This window comes from Corythoichthys intestinalis, chromosome 9, assembly GCF_030265065.1.
Source record: "Corythoichthys intestinalis isolate RoL2023-P3 chromosome 9, ASM3026506v1, whole genome shotgun sequence".
Classification (NCBI taxonomy): Eukaryota; Metazoa; Chordata; class Actinopteri; order Syngnathiformes; family Syngnathidae; genus Corythoichthys; species Corythoichthys intestinalis.
This window is the reverse complement of record NC_080403.1, coordinates 14,449,597-14,469,452: the sequence shown is the minus strand read 5'-3', so window position 1 is coordinate 14,469,452 and position 19,856 is coordinate 14,449,597. Positions and strand designations below refer to the sequence as shown.

The 19,856-nt window shown below is 40.6% G+C and overlaps 1 protein-coding gene across 2 annotated transcripts; it reads right to left on the bottom strand.

Annotated features, from left to right (window-relative positions):
- Positions 1 to 5,960: 5,960 nt before the first annotated feature.
- On the bottom strand, positions 5,961 to 19,669 carry uroc1 (urocanate hydratase 1). 2 transcript variants are annotated; one of them, XM_057846405.1, is made up of 19 exons: positions 19,411 to 19,664; positions 18,983 to 19,113; positions 18,649 to 18,742; positions 18,516 to 18,575; positions 14,200 to 14,328; positions 14,070 to 14,131; positions 13,623 to 13,689; positions 12,762 to 12,905; positions 12,604 to 12,692; positions 11,942 to 12,004; positions 11,676 to 11,855; positions 11,504 to 11,601; positions 10,954 to 11,026; positions 7,830 to 8,019; positions 7,643 to 7,741; positions 7,441 to 7,540; positions 7,269 to 7,350; positions 6,656 to 6,755; positions 5,961 to 6,576 (listed from the first exon to the last, which is right to left on the bottom strand). In XM_057846405.1, the coding sequence occupies exons 1-19, from the start codon at positions 19,585 to 19,587 to the stop codon at positions 6,436 to 6,438; spliced, it is 2,079 nt and encodes a 692-aa protein (XP_057702388.1). In that variant the 5' UTR covers positions 19,588 to 19,664; the 3' UTR covers positions 5,961 to 6,435. The 2 variants fall into 2 exon arrangements, with proteins under 2 accessions (XP_057702388.1, XP_057702389.1); XM_057846406.1 differs by lacking the exon at positions 6,656 to 6,755 and having other exon boundaries at positions 19,411 to 19,669.
- Positions 19,670 to 19,856: the final 187 nt, after the last annotated feature.

The window sequence follows — 19,856 nt, the reverse complement described above, 5'->3', positions numbered from 1 at the left end:
AGCGGCCGAAATGAGTTTCCTACGCAGGGTGTCTGGGCTCTCCCTTACAGACAGGGTGAGAATCTCAGTCATCCGAGAGGGGTCGGAGTAGAGCCGTTGCTCCTCCGCATCGGGAGGAGCCAGTTGAGGTGGCTCGGACATCTAACTAGGATGCCTTCTGGACCCCTCCTGGTGAGGTGTTCTGGCCAATTCCCACTGGGAGGAGGCCGCGGGGCCGATCCAGGACACACTGGGGAGACAATCTGCCCTGACTGGCCTTAGAATCAGAATACCAGAGCTGGATGAAAGGGCTGGGGAGAGGGAAGTGTGAGCTTCCCCGCTGAGGCTGAAGAAGGTAGGTAGGTGGGTGGGTGGATGGCTGGCTGGATGGGTGGCTGGCTGGCTGGATGGATGCATAGACTACATAATATATTGACGTGACACATTCCCCATGCACTGCGTCATGCCTTCCTGAAGGGGGACGTCCCACACTCCCTTTCATTTATTAGCAGTCGGTCACGTGCAGCGATCTAACGCCTGATTTAGGTTGAAAAACTACGAAAGCTGTATTGCATACAAACAGGAAGGATTGTCTCAAGAGTGATTTGTTCAAGGATTCAAGGTAATTCTTGATTCAGCTCAAGCTGTGTGCAGACGCACCCCTCCGAGCTCTCTCCCACAAGCAACTTATCTCTTGCCTGGTACACCAGACTCACTGCTGTTCCAGCTATTGAGTCTGGCCACCATTCAAGCGGATACAATTTCCAGGGAGGAGCAAGCCACAGCAAACAGATAGCAGAGTGGACCAATCAGCGACGGGCAGACGTGACGTTAGTAAAATGGCGAGGGCAGGACAAGGGACTTGCGCGCGGAAGTAAACATACGAAGAGAGCGGAGTTTATTCGACATGGCTAGCGCAAGACAGACTGTTGTCAATGACTCGTGTCGATGTGTTTTAGGTAATTTAAAACTGATTTTACTGTGGATTGGAACATATTCTCGGCTGTCCAGTTCACCATCTGTGTTGTTGAAGAGACGACTTTCGACGCGCACGTGTGACGTTGCTCGTGAAGAACACGTCACGCAAATAAACGAATCTGATTTGTCGATTGATTTTGGAGCTGCTCGAACGGCCGTTAATGGGATGGTTCCCAGACTATTTCTCTCAGTGTTTGAAAAATACAGGGAGAATAGTCTGGCAGAGCCAGGCAAACTTATCTCAGCTGATAAGCGCTCAGGGCCAGCCAGGAAGCTCGACTCCCAGTATGGCTCCAAAGAATCTGAAATCTAAAGACTTGGATGAAATAAAATCCTCCATTCAGAAATTGGAGGTCTCCTTGACTGACTTGATTCAAAGCGAGAATCAAGAAAATCAAAGGAGAAATCAAGAAATCGTCAGAGAGTTCCAGCTAATGCGTGCTGAAAATGAGAAACTCAAGCAGGCAGTCGAGGAGAGAGACGTTCGCATCAAAAGGCTGGAAATTTTGGCTGACGATCTCGACCAGTGCCGACGCGCAAATGATCTCATCATTTCTGGATTACAACTGACGCCTAGATCATTTGCCAAGGCTGTTAGCCCAGGTGATACAGTGGCACAACAGGCAATCGCTAAGCTGCAAGAGTTTTGAATAAACATGGAACCGCAGGACATCCGTCACTGCTTTCTGCTCCCATCTGGGGGGAGAGGACCGGCTACGGTGCTTATGAAGCTGGCAGACCACAAGAGCAAGACTGCCCTGCTTAACCAGCGTCGCCGCCTGAAAGGGTCGAAGATTTTTTTGAATGACAACTTGACTCGCCGAAATGCAAAAATTGCAAGAAAAGCACGTCAGGTCAAGAAAGCTGGGAAAATAGCCAGCACCTGGGTCTCGGATTGCAGGATCCTTATCAAGATGCAAGACATGAAGATTAAAGTGATCAGGAGCCTCGAGGAGCTGACCCCACTCGAAAATTAATGATGACATCTGAAACCACACTTCGATTAAAATTGGATGAACAGATTGAAGAGTGCCATGATGACCCAAATGAGTATCTTGATCCGGACCACAACTTCTACAATAACATGTTGGATAACTGTAAATACTACACAGCGGACCAGTATAACAACTCCATGGATGTGGACGATAAGCTGAAACTAATCCATTTCAATGACAGGAGTCTCTACAAGAATTTTGAACACATTAAGGATTATCTACAAAGCCTCGATCACAAGTTTGATGTCATTGCTGTCTCGGAAACCTGGATAAAAAATAACAAAGGCTCTGTCTTTAATTTGCACGGATATAACATGGCACCAGGGGTCGCGTTAACCGAATATTTTCCGTCGTTGACCGATTTTTTAAAACGGTGACGGAAAAAACTGAAGTCCATCTGTCATTTTGACAGGTTGCAATTCACACCCCAGACCACAGGGTGGTGAGTGAGCATATTAATTAGCTATTGTCTCTCTTGATGCATGACGTCGTTGGCCTCACTCTGAAAAATGTCAAGGCAACTGAATGTCCGAAGTTTCTTCGAAAAGCCCCAAAACGACGATGGTGTTGATAAAAGAGGTGAAAAAACAGGGACTGCACAAGCGGGCACGCAATTCAAGTCCATGCGCACCAGGAGGAAGGTGTAAGACTCCATTCAGGCCACAGCAGGTGAACTGTTAATTTCATTGTTCCATATGTAGCCTACCTACTGGCGCCACAGTCAGCTGTTTTTGTCACTGCTGAGAAAAAGTTACATATTCATCTGCTTGATGTGTGATGGCATGGTGTGGATTCTCCGTTAAGCTTGTTCGGACAGAATATTAATTTAAAATGAATGAAAACTAAATACTATTGAATATGTTGAAGCAGTATGCAATGTCAAGAGTCTTGTTAGCTCGAATTGCTGTGTCCAGCCGCTGTAGCTCTGCTGCTCTCTGTGAACTCTCTATTCAAGCCGGAACGCGCGCGCCTCTTAAGTGTCTCTGTCACGTGACTGTGTCGTAGCCGGTAACGCGCGCGGCCAAATGGACACACAAGTATGGAAGGTGAATTATGCCAAACAAAGGGTCAGCACAATGTCATTATCATCATTTTAAAAATTTAAGTGACGGGTAAAAATAGATTATGACCGGATTTTTATGACCCTGTCAGTCAAAATGACAGACAACAAAAAAGTCTAGCGCAACCTCTGCATGGCACAAATGAATCGGGCGTCTAAGGGGGGAGGGGGTGTTGCCTTATTTGTTAATGAAAATTTTAAGTTTGATATCCTACATGACATGTCAACTAGGATTGAAGATCTGGAATGTATTACAATTGAGCTCCTTATCCCCAATTGTAAAAGCATGATTATCTACTGTGTCTACCGAGCTCCTGATTCAACTGTCCAGCTCTTTACTGAGTATATGGAAAAGATACTGTTTAAAATGAAAAATAAGCATGTCTTTTGTTGTGGAGACATTAATCTAGATTTATTGAACCCCATGAAAAACTCGCAAATAGATGATTTTGTTGCCACCATGTACACCTTAGGAATGTACCCTCTAATTACACAACCAACCAGAATTACGTCACACAGTGCGACACTCATTGACAATATCTTCACCAACATTCTGCTGAATGAGACTCAAAATGGCTTGCTAATTTGTGATATTTCTGACCATCTACCGATCTTCGCAAACTACACCCTACACAACTATTGTGTAAATCTGTCAAAGAAAATCTATAACACACTTAGAACCAGGGGTGAAAGTGACTAGAATGTCTTGCCGGAACTCTCTGATGTGAAGGTTGCCACGGAGCCAGAAATTGTATTTATTTATTTATTTTTCTTTTTGGGGGGGGGGGGGGGGGGGGGGGTAAAACCTCTCGAACTACTGAAATGCAAAGAAAACCGTTTTAGCACAGTTTTTTTCTATAACACATACAAAAACTGATTTCAAAATTGTACATTCAAACATTCAAAATTGTATTTTTTCAATGATTTGCAAAATAAAAGTTAACAAAAACAGCAATAACCCCAACCATCTCCTAATTTTTATTTCCCCTCATTTCCTCACATACTAAATGCCAAATCTCAATTTTAACTACTTAAGAACATAGGATGTATATTAAAATTGAAGTCTTTTTTAAAAATAAGATATAAGTAACATACATTCAGAAAAATATGTACAAATGACTTATATTATGCAGAGTGAAATGGAATATATTTTGAAGATCGTTGGAACCATTTTGCATTAAATGAGGGGCTTAGATGGACGTCATCACTCGAAATTAATATCTTAAGCCCCTCCATTTACTGCAAAATGGACCTGAATTTTTTTGTTCTGTTTGTGCTAGTTGTTAAGAGACCCCTCTGTTATTGAAAGAGTTGGTACGCTCCATTAGCTGCGCGAGCTAAGCTAAGAAAAAGCTACGAGTGACGTCCCCACGGGAAATTAATATCTCAATAAAAGCATAATACTGTATCTACAAAACCATTGCAGCACAAACGATTAACATCATTTTTATATAAATTTGCGTCTGATGGGGGGGCAACTTTATGGAGGCCCGTAGAGATGGTCGCAAATTGCACATATAACAAAGTGTCGTCTTTTTTGTTATTTATTTTTTAACTTCTGGGTCATCGTCTTTGCAATTGTCTTGCGAGCCTTTTGCTGTCGTCCTGCGAGCCATTTGCTGTCGTGTTGTGGCAATTTGCATTCGTGCTGCAAGCCATTTGCTGCCGTTTTGTGGCAACTGGGGTTCGTGCTTTTGCCAATTTGCGATTGCGCTTTAGGAACTGGGGATCGTGTTGTGGCAGTTTGCATTCATGCTTTTTTTCTTTTGCAAAGCGTTTGCAATTGGGGTTCGTGATTTTTCTATTTGCAAAGTGTTTGGACTTTGCATTTCGCCTGACACCTCTCGGCCACCGTACGATGATGATGACAATAAACATTTCATTCAAATTATATTTTTTCGTAACATGCATGCATTTTGAAACGGTGTGAAAAGTTCGCAATATTTACGTAAAATAACTGCTAACTGCCCAGTTTTTTGCTTTTAACCAAGAATAGAGACTGTTTCACGTCCGTATTTATAAATAAATCAGGGATTTAAGCATTTATTCACAAGAATTTTCAATAGAAAAAGCTCTTTGTCTGTGATATGGCGGCAACTAATTTGCTTACTGACTAGCATCATAGTTCACAATATTTACGTCAAATAAATGCTAACGCATGGTTTTTTTTTTGCTTTTAAACAAGAATCGAGACTGTTTTACGTCCATATCTATAAAGAATTCAGGGATTTAAGGATTTATTCACAAGAATTTTCAATGGAAAAAGCTCTTTGTCTGTGCTTCCACTCTGTCAGCTTTGACGAAGATAGGCCCACTATGAATCGGCCATGCGCCTGGTGTCCCGTCAATACGTTATGAAGTCTATGATGGATGGACCTTTGCAAACACAACATTATTTTGTTTCTGTTATTTCGAAAGTGTTCTATGTTGCTTCACATTTTAACATTCAGTGTCACGTTAACGGCCGAATAATAAAACTACTACAAGAAGTATAGAAGCACACACACTCATACAATTCCAGATATACTTGTTTCATTAGCAGTGATGTCAGCAGTAACTGGAGTCACAATTGCTGCATATCACTGTTTGCAGTAACAAAATAAAATCTAACATCCCGTGCAACTGTACCAAAAGTGCACAGCAAATAGTTCCAGATTGTACAGGTGATGACGTCTTGTAAAACGGGGAAACTAGTTTATGGCAAACAACCATAATGAGGATTTACTAGGTGTCATAGAATTATGTCTAATTTGGGCTATTCACACTGCAAGCCAATTATGGTTTAAAATGATAGCAGACCATATTTGTGACACAAATTCATCAAAACAAGTGATAGAAAAGGCTTAATATTGAAAGCAGATTCTACTTATTAGACTTGCTTTCTCAACTGCCTTAAATGGTTGCCAGCCAATCGCAGGGCACAAAGAGAGACTGCTCAACCAGCCTACCATGCATGTTTTTGTTATTTGGGAAGAAACCAGAGTACCCGGAGAAAACTCACGCAGACTGGAAAACTTCATGCAATTAAAATACCTATAGCCATTGTTTTTGGTTTGATATTTTTTTGTGTGTGAATGTCAAAGACCCCGATTGAAGTCTAAATTGTGTACGTGTATAATTGACCGTATATTCGAAGCTGTTGTTGCAGAGTATTTTTAGAATGTAGAATTTCATTTAACTAAGCCCGAACGAGAAACAAAGAAGAAAATGTCCTGTTTTAAGCTTTTTTTGTTAAAAGAAATTCCTAAAGGTGTACATTTAACTTAAGAAAAATACACTGCAATCATGAAAAGTACCACTTATTTTAATTGAACATGTCTTATGTAATGACGCTTGTAATATGCTCACTAGTGGATTTTTTTCCTGTTTTCTCTAGTTTTAAGACCAGTTACAATATTACTCAGACCCTCCAGAGCTTTCAGGTCAGCCCTGAAGAGCCCGGTCCAGCACATTATCATCCTGTACAGGAAAAGGCATGGTGACCCGCAGCTTCCTGTCCTCCTCCATGGTGCGTTGGATGGTCTCGTATGCATTGGAATTCCCACACCAGCTGCGCCGTGCCACCTTGAGAAGAAGAAAACTTAAGTCGTGACAGAAAGGAGTCTCCTCTCAAACCCACTATTTTTTTTTTTAATCTTCTCACCCCATTGGAAACGTCCCAGTTAAGCATCAGAGAAGCTCGCTTCGCTGCCTCCTCAGAGCCATCCAAAAGCAAACCAAATCCTCCATTCATCACTTCCCCCCTTTACATTCAGAGGGAAATATGTTAAAGTTGATTCACCACATACAGTATATAGTAAAACGCTGGGGGATCACGGTGGCCCATTTGCCGGAGTGGCAGGAGGAGGGAATATTTTGGATAATTTGAGCAGAATCAATTAAAATAGAATTACAATCTTTAATTATAGTCAGTTCCCCTTGACATAAAATAAAACAAGCACACATTACAGGCTGAAGGCTGTGCGCGCATGCCTTCCACAGGCTGACTTGTAACCTACAGGCAACAAAGGCACCAGTAAGTCCGCAATTAATGAATAAGCCCTGATACAAAAAAAACCAAAAACAAAGTCGGGCACAAAGGATCAATAAAATGGCCCATGCTACAGGTATGTAGCTGCCAAGTTTCAAGATGATAGATTCACGAATGACAGAGGAGTATAAGTTAGATTCCACAAGAAGAAAAACAGCACAATAACTACTTGAGTGGCAACTTAACAGGCCTTCACTCTGTAAAAACATACCTAACCAAGCCTTACCATCCAACACCACCACCATTGTGCAGGGCTACCCAGGTAGCCCCCCTGAACGCATCACCCACAAAGTTCTGGACTGCCATATCTATAAGAAGTGTAGTGTGATTTGAATGAACAGATTTGGAACATAGTAATGCAGTGGAAGAAGAATTACACAAAATATGCACGAACATACCTGCACAGAACGCAGAGCCATCATACACATTGGAGGTCTCTCTGAAGGGACTGTCAGTACCACTCACATCATGGTGGTCTCTGCTGATCACCACTGGAGCCTGGCATAAATAAATCAAATCTCAATCTGAAAGCTTGAAATGTAAATATAAATACGTAATCACATTATAGTATGTGTACAATATATATGATCATTGTCTTACCGAAACCTTTCTTTCAGCAATGGCTCGGTTAATGGCCAAAGCAATGGATACTCTTCCTTTCTGGTCTGAGTAGAGAATTCTGGCCTGGGAACCCACAACCTGCAGAAAGACACCATCCCCGCCAAAAGTTCATCGCATTCATTGTTCATTTGTGAGCCACATATACAGTAGTACTGCTGATACAAACCATTTTGTGTTTTCCTGCTTCTCTGATCCACCGGATATTATCGTTGTACTGATGTCTGACTCGGTCAGTTGCGTTGATGCTCAAGTCTTCCAGGACTGAGGCAGCAATGTCATCAGTTACGGCGAGGTCCTGGGGATCACCAGATGTGCACACCCATCGAAATGGACCAAAGCCCAAAGAAAAAATATCTCTGACAAGAGGAGAAATCATATTATTGCTCACAAGAGAGACAAAATAGAGCTGAGTCAAGTCGAATTGCTCAGTCGGTAAAAGCTATCAAACCTGACAGCTAAGGTTTCACATTGTAAGGTTAGACCTGCTCCATATGTAAAGTGTCTTGAGGTAATTTATCTTCAGAATTAAAATGTACACTGATGGCCAAAAGTATTGGCACCCCTGCAATTCTGTCAGATAATGCTCAATTTCTCCCAGAAAATGTTTGCAATTAGAAATGCTTTGGTAGTAATATCTTCATTTATTTTGCATGCAATGAAACAACACAAAAGAGAATAAAAATTAAAATTAAACCATTATCATTCTATTAGGGGTGTAACGGTACACCATAATCTCGGTTCGGTACGTACCTCCGTTTTTTAAGGTCATGGTTCGATTCATTTTCGGTACAGTAAGAAAACAAAATACAAAATATAAATGTGCTAGTTGTTTATTACACACTTTTGTGCTTTCAACAATAGGAACATTAGCCATACAAAGCTAGAATTCTGCTAAAAAAGTAGCGGGTATTTAAAGATAATAATCCAACAACAATTTGCCTTTCAGACTCCACGTATTGGTCAGCTTTCTTTCTGAAAGAAAGAAGAAAAAATAAGTCCTGTGCTAAAGAGAAAAGCAATCCCAATGACAAAGATTTTAACATGTATTTTACAAATGAAATGCCTCAATGAATCATTGTTTTCCTCTTATGAACAGTTTTCAAAAGCTTTATTGGTGGATGTTCTCACGTTAAAGCGCCACACAGAAATTAATAAATTTAATTGTGTAAGCAGGATATGTGTATTATTCTTATTATTTAATTACAGGTGTTTTAGCTCATTTCAATTTATTTTATTTAAATGGGCTATTATTTATTTTATTATGTGTTTATATTTTATAAATGTGATGTAGTATTCATTTATATTGTATATTTTATGTTGTATAACTTTAGTTCCTATGTGAATATTAGTTCCTACTTGTTTTGTTGTGGTAGGAGGGTTTTGTGTTGAACACGGGGCCGTGTTGGTTATTATTATAGCAGAGAAGACAGCAGTAAATCAACAAAGACAAGTCAACTGTGCCCCGATCTACCACTCAAGAGATCTGATGGACTCAAAAAGTGGGTTACGATTGCATAATAGTTTGAAAATCGACCGGATCCACCATATTTTTACACGAGTGACTTCTGGTCTGCCCGACCCAAGCTAGTAGTATTGATGCAGGAGGGCCGCGTCTTGCGTCAAATAATAAACTCTGCCGTTATTTTCGCATGTGTCGCGTTGAGCCGCTTTTGGGATGCGTCCAACACGCGGCCGCACTGCGACTGGTGTGCATTGGCTGATTGACTCTTAATGCCCGCGTTTCGCTGCGTTCTCGCGGCGGCCACGTTGACGCGCCGTTGACGTTTCTGTGTTATACTGTCCTACCGTGTTGGTCCTCATTATAGTAGAGAAGACGGAGTAAATATAATCTACACAAAGAAACTGTAACCCGATCAACTCACAGCCTCGAAAAGTAAGGGTAACATTACGTCAGAAACTCGTTCGGTACGCCTCCGTTCCGAACCGAGCACCCCGTACCGAAACGGTTCAATACAAATACATGTACCGTTACACCCTTACATTCTATACAAAACTCCAAAAATGGGCTGGACAAAAGTATTGGCACCCTCAGCCTAATACCTGATAGCACAACCTTTAGACCAGGGGTAGCCAATGTCTGTCCTCGAGGGCCCCTATCCAGCTTGTTTTCCATGTCTCCCTCCTCTAACACACCTGACTCAAATAATCAGGATTGTTATCAGGCTTCTGCAGAGCGTACTGATGAGCTGATCATTTGATTCAGGTGTTTTAAAGGAGGGAGGCATGGAAAACAAGCTGGGTAGGGGCCCTCGAGGACCGGAGTTGGCTACCCCCGCTTTAGACAAAGTAACTGTGAAAGAGACCCTTCTTCTTTGGCCAACTGCTCCAGGTCTATGGAATTTGAAGGTTGCCTTCTCCAAAATGCCATTTTCAGATCTCTCCACAGGTGTTCTATGGGATTCAGGTATGGATTTAATGCTGGCCACTTTAGAAGTCTCCAGTGCTCTCTCTCAAACCATTTTCTAGTGCTTTTTGAAGTGTGTTTTGGGTCATTGTCCTGCTGGAATACCCATGACCACTGAGGGAGACCCAGCTTTCCTCACACTGGGCCCTACATTATGCTGCAAAATTTGTTGGTAGTCTTCAGACTTTATAATATCATGCACACGGTCGAGCAGTACAGTGCCAGAGGTAGCAAAGCAACCCCAAACATCAGCGAACCTCTGCCATGTTTGACTGTGGGGATAGTGTTCTTTTGTCTGAAGGCCTCGTTTTTCCCCCTGTAAACTCTATGTTGATGCCTTTTCCCAAAAAGCTCAACCTTTGTCTGATCTGACCAGAGACCATTCTTCCAAAACGTTTTTGGCTTTCTCAAGTATGTTTTGGCAAACTCTATCCTGGCTTTTTTATGTCTTTGGGTCAGAAGTGGGGTCATCCTGGGTATCCTACCATACCCTTTTCATTCAGACGCCGATGGATAGTACAAGATAGTAAGTAAGTAGATAGTAAGATAGTAAGTAACAGGTGCTGTTAAGTTCACAAATTAGAGAAGTAAAACATGATTTTTCAAAGGGTGCCTATACTTTTGTCCGGCCCATTTTTGGAGTTTTGTGTAAAGTAATAATGAGTTAATTTCCCCCCCCATTGTCTTCTGTGTTTTTTCATTGCAAGCAAAATAAAATAAGATATTACAACCAAAGCATTTGTAATTACAATCAATTTCTGGGAGAAATTGAACATTATCTGACAGAATTGTAGGGGTGCCAAATCTTTTGGCCAGCAGTGTATATAAAGTACAGTGGTATAAAAATGCATATGACTTGGCTCACCCCATTATATGTTGGACATACGATGGGTAGCGGAATTCAGTCGCTCCTCCACCAACCTTTTCCACAGCAGCACCTGTTTGAACAACAATTTTACGTTTAGTGTTTTACAGGCACTATTTACAGAATGTCAAATATATTTGGCCTTTGAATGAGGATAAACCAAAACTGCATCACAAAATTTGAACATGTCAAAGTGCCCAGAATTCCCATATTTTCTGACCAGTTAGAATTAGTACTTTAAAAAGTTCTCTTCATCGTGACGTTTACAATGGACATAACTCCCGATTGGAAAAAAAGATGTACTTAGAAGGAAGAACTCACTGATCTTAGAGTCTGATAGAGGAAGTCATGGAAGGAAAGGCATACAGGCAGATATTCACAGAAATTTAATGATCGATTCATAGATCAAATTTGCCCATCAACTCTTTGTTGGAAAACATCATTTGGTGTTAAAAAGTTTGAAAACATTAACATTAAAGTGACAGTGCACTCCATCCTAAAATATCACCCAAAAGATTAATTATGTGGTCTCATTATAGTTAATGTGTACCAGCTCTTTGAGCTTCCAGTAGAAATGCGTTGCCGTAGTCCCAAAAGAACATTCCTGCATCCGACAGCTTGTTAATAACATTAACATGTCTCTGGAGGCTGTGGGGGAATTAAGTGAATCGAATGTTACTTTTGAGACAACGTACCGTACTTTGATGCAATCATTTTAGTACCTTTCTTTGACCAAGCGGCGGAAATAACTAGGATCAGTGGACATGAGCTGGTTGGCCTGGCGGAAGTTAAGTTGTACTGGGTAGTAGCCTCCGTTGAAGGGATTGTGGAGAGAAGTTTGGTCAGACCCCAAATCCACCAGGAGCTCACCAGTCTGCTGGTACTCCAACAGCAACCTCTCCCTGACAACAAGTAGAAAATGTAAAAAAAAAAAAAAAAAAAAAGTATAATAGTCTGTATATGTTGTGGTTTTCAATTGCGCACTCACCACAAAGCTACAATGTTGCCATGGTATCCCAAACTGAGGGGAGTCTTCGAGTGCCTGGTTTCTCTAGAAGACAACAAAATGGAACGTTACAAAGTATCCGGCAAGCTATTTAACCTTAAGCCTAAATAAATTGTCAGTAAGTGATCACGTTTCAGTGCCATTGATGGCGATGGTGAATGATCACTCCCTTTTCAAATGGATTGGACATCTGTGGCCGTCATTGGGAACCTATCAATGTTTGGATGGTTTTAGTTAAAGCAGACACTGTTTTTACATCTGTGTGATTTTGACAAAGATCCTCTCAAATTTGATGGTGATTTTATGCAGAAATGTGAGAAATTCTAAAAGCTTCAGATACTTTTTCATACCACTGTAATCATTATTAATGTAAAAACAGCATTGCTCGATTGGCTCTACTAACACGGATGTATTATTTTATTTAACTACAATAACCTGTGCATGACTTTGATCATCCCACTAATTATTGAATCATCCGCCATTGACGGCAATAGATGTTCAATTCTTTTGAAATGAACGGATGAGTTAACAACAAACCAAGCAGTAGTAGCCTATGGTAAATAAATACTCGATTATGTTAACTTAAAACAGTAAACTTTTAATAAACATTCCATAATGATGTACAGTATACATGCGTTCCTTACCTGATGCGTTTAATGCAGTGATCCAAATTTGCGCTGACCTCCATCAGCCACCCTTGCTCGTGTCTCTTTTTGAGAGGAGCCTCATCTACCTACACAAAGTCACCCAGCCGTAACTCAGTCTCACACATGCTTCCCATTTAAAGCCGCTGTTACATCACCTCCGCAATGACGCCAATGCAGCCTGCAATGACAGCTGCTTTAGCCTGAGCTCCACTCATTCCCCCAAGTCCAGAGGTCACAAAGACACGTCCTCGAAGGTCACCGGAGCCCAGGTACCTCCGACCAGCATTCAGCACAGTAAGCTGCACCAAACATACAGGACTGTCTCAAAAAATTAGAATATTGTGTATTCTAATTTTCTGAGACAGTCCAGTATATATCATTTATACACCACTGAAACCAACTTTGCAGAACATAGAGAAAATGTCCAACGACAGCAAAAGAAAAAAAAGTCAAGAAAATCACAACCAAAATAGCTCAATTTATCACATTGGATAACCAAATATGTTTTAATATAAGTATATTTATGTAAAATAAAACATTTAAATGTGATTCGTTTGCAACCTTTTTCAAACATTTTGTGCTGCACAATTAATTTGCCACCAGAAAAGGGAATTGTCATTCTTTCTTCGTTTAATTGAAACCACTGCTGAAAAAATAATTTTGTATGACTCTAAAGTTGGCATAGCTTTTATTCAAATTGGGGGGGATAAAAGACATTTGTATGTGCTTTTTCTCTCTTCTCCCCAATACATTTCTGAGGTATCTTATCAGGACTTGGTGTGAGCATATCCTCAAAATCAGGTGACTCGAAATATGTGATAGGGACATTCCCAGTACTCAAAACATTACACAGTATCAGGCGCAATTTTTTATATATGGACATATACATATAAGTGATGTAACAAAAATTCTCTGTGAAGACGGGTACTGCATTGGACATTTTTTAATCTTCATCTTAACTCATCACACAAAGATGGAGTGAACAAACTTGATCAAAGTCTAGGATATTTTAATACCATAGTGCCATGAACAATCCCTTGAGGTCCAATGTAGCAGTAGCTGCCAGCTGTCATTTGACCATACCTAAAGAATATGCAAAATTAGCTCACATACCAGGTATAAATAGGCTAATAATTTGCTTCATTCCAGGGCTCCAAACTAAGCGTTTTTCTTTTAATAGGGTCACAGTGGACACCAAACTGAAAGCTGGACAAAGAAAATTCGGGGGAACACAACACAAATCAACTTGCAAAATACAGAAGTCAACTCATTTTCATTTTATTACTATTAAATACTCCAGCAAATTTGTGCCTTATCATCAGAAAATGGGTTTTATCAGCAACACCAAATATTATATTTTAAAGTAAGTATTTAATTACAAGACTACGATGCTAGCATTTAATTGCAGCCTGGAGTCTTGTAGTTCAGAAACTCAGAACACAAAGAGCAGAATTAAGACTTACATAGACACACCGAGCGCAAACATCTTTTCATATTGCTCTCTGGAGGAGTGGTTTGGAATAACCTAAATGAAATAAAATGACAGTCATGACATTTGAATGTGAAGTATAGCTTGAGTTGGTACGTTTGTACCATGCCATTGGTGATAATGGCGCGAGGTGAGGAGGACAAGCTTGGAAACAGACCCATGGGGTGACCACTATACATGACCAAAGTCTGCTCCTCTGTCATCTCACTCAGATAATTCATCACAAGACGGAACTGTAAAAAAATGTAAACACACAACAGTACAGTCTTACAACAACAGTCTTTAAAGAGCATACGGCATGAGAAAAAAAGTCTTAAATGGAATTATTATGTGAATTAGAATCATATTTTAAGACGATTCGACTATATACAACAATTTAGCAAAGCGCAGATGACGAGAAATTAGTCTTTTAATCTGCCGGTTAGCCACGCCTCCCATTATAGGGCTTTAGCGTCCCCAACAGGTGGATGACGTCAGCGGTAGACTGGGCTCATCGGTTTTACTATTCAGCCCATTGAGGGGGAATTATTCAGAACGAGGAAAACGCGACGAAGAGAGCCACAAAATGCCATTGTTTCAGTCTCTCTACTCCAATATTTTTACAGGATATTCTTTTTATCCAAGTATTTTTCCCCAATAGCTATATAAATGGCTTGAGAAGGACCAGTCAGCCCGTCGAGGGGGAACTATTCACAACGAGGAAAACGCGACGAAGAGAGCGGCAAAATGTCATTGTTTCTGTCTCTTTACTTCAATATTTTTACAGGATATTCTTTTTATCCAAGTATTTTCCCCAATAGCTAAATAAATGGCATGGTCATGACAAATAACAGTCTTGTGCTGAATGGAATATGAAATAATAAAAATGCATTTATTCAGGGCGACATGGCAAAATTACTCCATAATGGTCAAAACTGTCGACTTCACCTTTACTGTCGCACCTCCCGAACGATATTTTATGACACCTAAATTGGACATATGTCATTTCCCCTCCCCGGCTTCGGAGAATGTAAACAAACCAGAAGGTGTGACAGCTAGCCGACATGCTAACCCGAACAGAGTGATGCTTCAAAGTCTTCGAAGCGGAAAATCACACATAACTAGCCTGGATTATTTGACATGACGACCTGGTTGTCGATTGTCTTTGTGGATCGGCAAACCGCCCGGCGGAGAGCAATTTACAGTTCGTTCCCTGGAGGAGGGTGGCTGGAGTTGTTGTGCAGCTAACGTACTGCTAATGAGCATGAGGAGAGCTTTTTACATGCCTATTAATGATCAAACGTAAGTAGTCCTTTATTTAAAGGAAGTTTGTAGTGTTTACTTTGTAATCGCTGTATTCGTATTTGACATAATACAAAACAAGATGTTTACTCACTTCCTCGTAAGTCCAATGGTTCCACAGTAAATATCCACGGTGAATGGGAACCTTTTGAAACTCCAAAGAGGCGCATACGCCTCTCCCTCATACAGAATGATTTTTCTGCAGCCGTTTGGCTGGCGTGATGCGAAAAATAAACATATTAATCCGCAAAATCAGCTGAATCCTTCGTCCTCATACACAACAGTACACTGTATAGTGAAGAGGACGTCTTCTACCGTACACGTCACAGCGCCCTCCTTCTCAATGCAAGACCGAAGCCGGAAGTCACTCATTTTCATGGTGCGGGATTCAAAAAACTAAATCAATATAGCGATCGCTTCCACACACATCCAAGCGGTCCATATCATTCAGGGGCATAAAATACCGCGTGTATTATGAAATAAACATGCTTTTTCGTGTCACATGCACTTTAAACTGACATGTTGCACACCACCAACAATGTCACTGTTAGTGCACTGCTAATGCCACAACATTGTTTCATATAGTAACATCACTAAAGCCCCTTTCACACGCATATCCTGGTAAAATCCCGTGTAAGGTAACGCGGGATTTACTCGCGTCACGCTTGGAGAGATATCCCGGGAATGACACGGGGTGGACACTTTCACAGACTTGTCCCGTGTTGCCGACTCAACGCTCTCTGTGTGGGGAGTGCTGCTGGCGCCATTTTATAACCCAGACATTAAGTAATTTTTGGTTGGCATCGGCTGTCACATTTAGTTGGTCAGATCGTGTTTTGTTACAGAGTGGGAGCGTTCCCGACGTCGTACCTGCAGCCAATTCAAGCTAATCAAGACTATTGAAGCCCAGGCGATCCAATAGAAGGTGGTGAGATGTTAACTTGCTTGGCACCATTCGACACCTTGTACTCTTGAATTTCGTGCATTTGCTTGTTCGTCTGCCTCCCTTGTTTTGAAATCCCCTATGTTGTGCTGGTATTTGAGTATTTGTTTTGTTGTCTTATCGGCTCTCTGTTTATTGCTTAGGTTAGTATTATTGATCCCAGTCGACCTACTGTGAAGGACCCATTGTGTTATTCCCCCTTTTCAGCGATCGCATGTACTTTGTTTGTATTTAATAAACCCTTGAACGCATCCCTCCGTTGTCCTTGCTTTGAGGCACGCAGTTGCGGACCCTAACATTGGCAACAAAATAAACCACACATTTCCAAAGATGGACGATGGACCCTCTTCCTCGGCTCTATGATCCATTAGCAATTTAATTTCGTTATGTTTTCAGTTTAATTTAACTATTTCCAGCTTGCTATGTTGATAATTGCAATGGTTTTTGTTACTGTTTTTCGTCTTACTGCGGAAAAAAAAGGAAGTGACGATCGGCCCGTCATGATATTTACGTCATCAGCGATCGTGCCGTGGCCTCCTTTCATACACATCGCTTCCCGGGAAAGTCCCAGACATTATATATATACTAAGACGCGACTCGGTAAATGTCCGCGTCATCTCCGTGTCAGTCGACCCGGGAAATTGCTTTCACATATGCAGTGGGGAGAACAAGTATTTGATACACTGCCAATGGGTTTTCCCATTGGCAGTGTATCAAATACTTGTTCTCCCCACTGTAAGTAAGGGCTGCCCATTTAAATCCCGGGATTTAAAGAGTCTTCAGGTGTATGTGAAATGGGTTTATGTAATATGTTCTCAGATATTTGTCTTAATCTGGGTACTGCATATGCAATATTTGCACTGTTACATCAATATCTATGCACAAATTTTCATTGGCACTATCATATCAAGTCAGCCATCTGTCTCCTAGTCCAAGTACTGTAAATTGTCATACTCGCATTTTTTTATCATTACCTCACCACTTGCTGCTAGTAATTTGTTCACTTTATTCCCAATCTGGGTACCCTGTAACCTGTGTTTTTATTAGGGCTGTCAAAATTATCGCGTTAACGAGCGGTAATTAATATTTTTAATTATTCCCGTTAAAATATTTGACGCAATTAACGCACAAATGCCCCGCTCAAACAGATTAAAATGACAGCAGAGTGAAAGGTGTACTTGTTGTGTTTTTCGGAGTTTTGCTGCCCTCTGCTGGCGCTTGGGTGCGACTGATTTTATAGGCTTCAGCACCCATGAGCAACAATGGCGGGCTACTAGTTTATTTTTTGATTGAAAATGTTACAAATTTTATTAAAATGAAAACATGAAGAGGGGTTTTAATATCAAATTTCTATAACTTGTACTGACATTTATCTTTTAAGAACTACAAGTCTTTTTATCCATGGATCGCTTTAACAGAATGTTAATCATGGTAATGCCATCTTGTTGATTTATTGTTATAATAAAGAAATACAGTACTTATGTGCCGTATGTTGAATGTAAATATACATCTTGTGTCTTATCTTTCCATTCCAACAATAATTTACAGAAAAATATGGCATATTTTATAGAAGGTTTGAATTGCGATTAATTGCGATTAATTACGATTAATTTATTTTTAAGCTGCAATTAACTCGATTAAAAATTTTAATCGTTTGACACCCCTAGTTTTTATATTTTTAAAACTGTACATTTGTTTTACATCGTGCACTTGATGGTAAAGCTTTAAATGTTGTACTCTGTACAATGACAATATAGGCTTCTATTCTATTCTAATGGTAGAGGTTGATATGCAGCGTCTACACTTAAAATTAACATGTTTATCAAGTCCAATGATTTATTTCCATCAAAATGTGTTCGAATCTTGGTCGAATTCTTGAGTTGTTTCATGTTTTACTTATTCCCTCTGGGCTTTTTGTTTATTGTAAATGAACACAGTCAGCCCGAGTATTAAATGTGCATCAACACACGTCATCGGCATCAGGCAAGTTTAATGTATCGTGAGACATTGGTAAATTCACCAAATTCATATATTTCCAATAGAAAATTTTACTTCAAATTGGAGTTCAATCGGGATCACATTTTGAATTGTTAATCTATTAATAGCCTTTCTGTCTGTGGTAATATATTTTTACTATAGGAGGAAAGTGTACCCTAATGTTGTTTTGGCCCAAAATCTGAAATAATGTTACTGTACCTGAGCCCAATTACTGAAAACTTGACCATTTCCTCCATAGGTGATGAGCTCCTGGGGAAACTAAAAAATGAATGTCAGTTAAAATGTTGGAAAGGTGAAAGGTTGAATACATTAGGCTGCGGAAGAAGCTCACCTGGGCCACTGCAGGGTCCAGATTGTTCATAATCATCAACATGATGGCAGCTGCTTGGCGTGTGCGGCATGGGTACTCGTGTATGGGGTACGCTCTGAGAGAGAAAAGCAACACAAAGGGAGCCAATAGCAATTTTCCACCTTGGTGAACGATGACAGTGTTTCTATTCTATTCAAAGTAAAATGCCAACAGATGAGAATCAGTAGAGTGGAGAAAATAGTAGTAACAATCACTTGGATTATTTTGCATTATGCATTATTTTGCATTATGCCGTAGGCCCGTAGCAAGCCTGTATTGCCATAGTTACCTTCAAAAAGTGAAGTCATTGTCTTACCTCAGATGCAAAGCAGGACAAAAACGGTACATGTAAATGTGCCCATACTGGCGCAATTCCTGTGCAAATTCTGGTGCAAGTGTTGCATGATGGGCCGGGGGGAAATAGCGCAGGGCGTTTCTCAATGCCAGCTGGCAATCGAATAAAATAAAACAAAAAAACAAACAAACAAACATATGAAATCACGGCTTGAGTATCAAAAAGACAAAGACATTTAGCATGAAGAGATAGGGGTCACCAGTTTCTCTTAATTATTGACTCAAGTCTTAACTTTGCTTTTAGACAATCAGTGAAGGACCCTGGACAATAATCAATATGGTAGTGACCCATCAATTTGTGATGTCGCAATAAGTTGATGACATTATTGAAAACAAGTACGCTGCAGGCTAGATTCATTATGTACAAATAAACTAATATACGGCACTTACCCGCTCCTCTTGGACAGTGAGGTTTGGGGTTCGAATGGGTGCATGAGGCACGTTGGGGTCTCTTCCTCGGTTTGGGGGTAAAGGGTCCAGAGGTAAACCACTGCAAATCTCCTTTAAATTGGCCATCCTGTTGAGTTTTTGATCTGAAAAGAGTGCAAAAGGACTGCTGCAAAACATTTGAGGGAGAGGAATCTTTACCAAGAACCTGGCCCATTGGCTTTTTGTTCATCATTGCCCCCGGAAAATCCACCAATCAAAGACAAGGAAGTTTGGTAATTATTGATCGTGAAGAGAGTTTGAAGAAGCACGCGCCTCTGTGGACAAACTTTCCTCTGACCTCTGGTGCTTGCTCACAAAAATGATTGCCAGAACCTTTGAACAAAGGACCAAATATGTACCAACATTTACAGGCTTTTAGTTTTTATGCTCTGTGAAGCAGCCCAAAA

Bases quoted from the DNA above. Each gene is read 5' to 3' on its own strand.
- uroc1 (XM_057846405.1), bottom strand. From the start codon at position 19,587: ATGTTTTGCAGCAGTCCTTTTGCACTCTTTTCAGATCAAAAACTCAAC. The intron at 18,743-18,982 runs GTAAGACAATGA...TTTCTCTCTCAG, and splicing joins TGTCCTGCTTTGCATCTGAG to AGCGTACCCCATACACGAGT. The intron at 6,756-7,268 runs GTAAGGCTTGGT...CTGAATGTAAAG, and splicing joins AATGGTGGTGGTGTTGGATG to GGGGGAAGTGATGAATGGAG.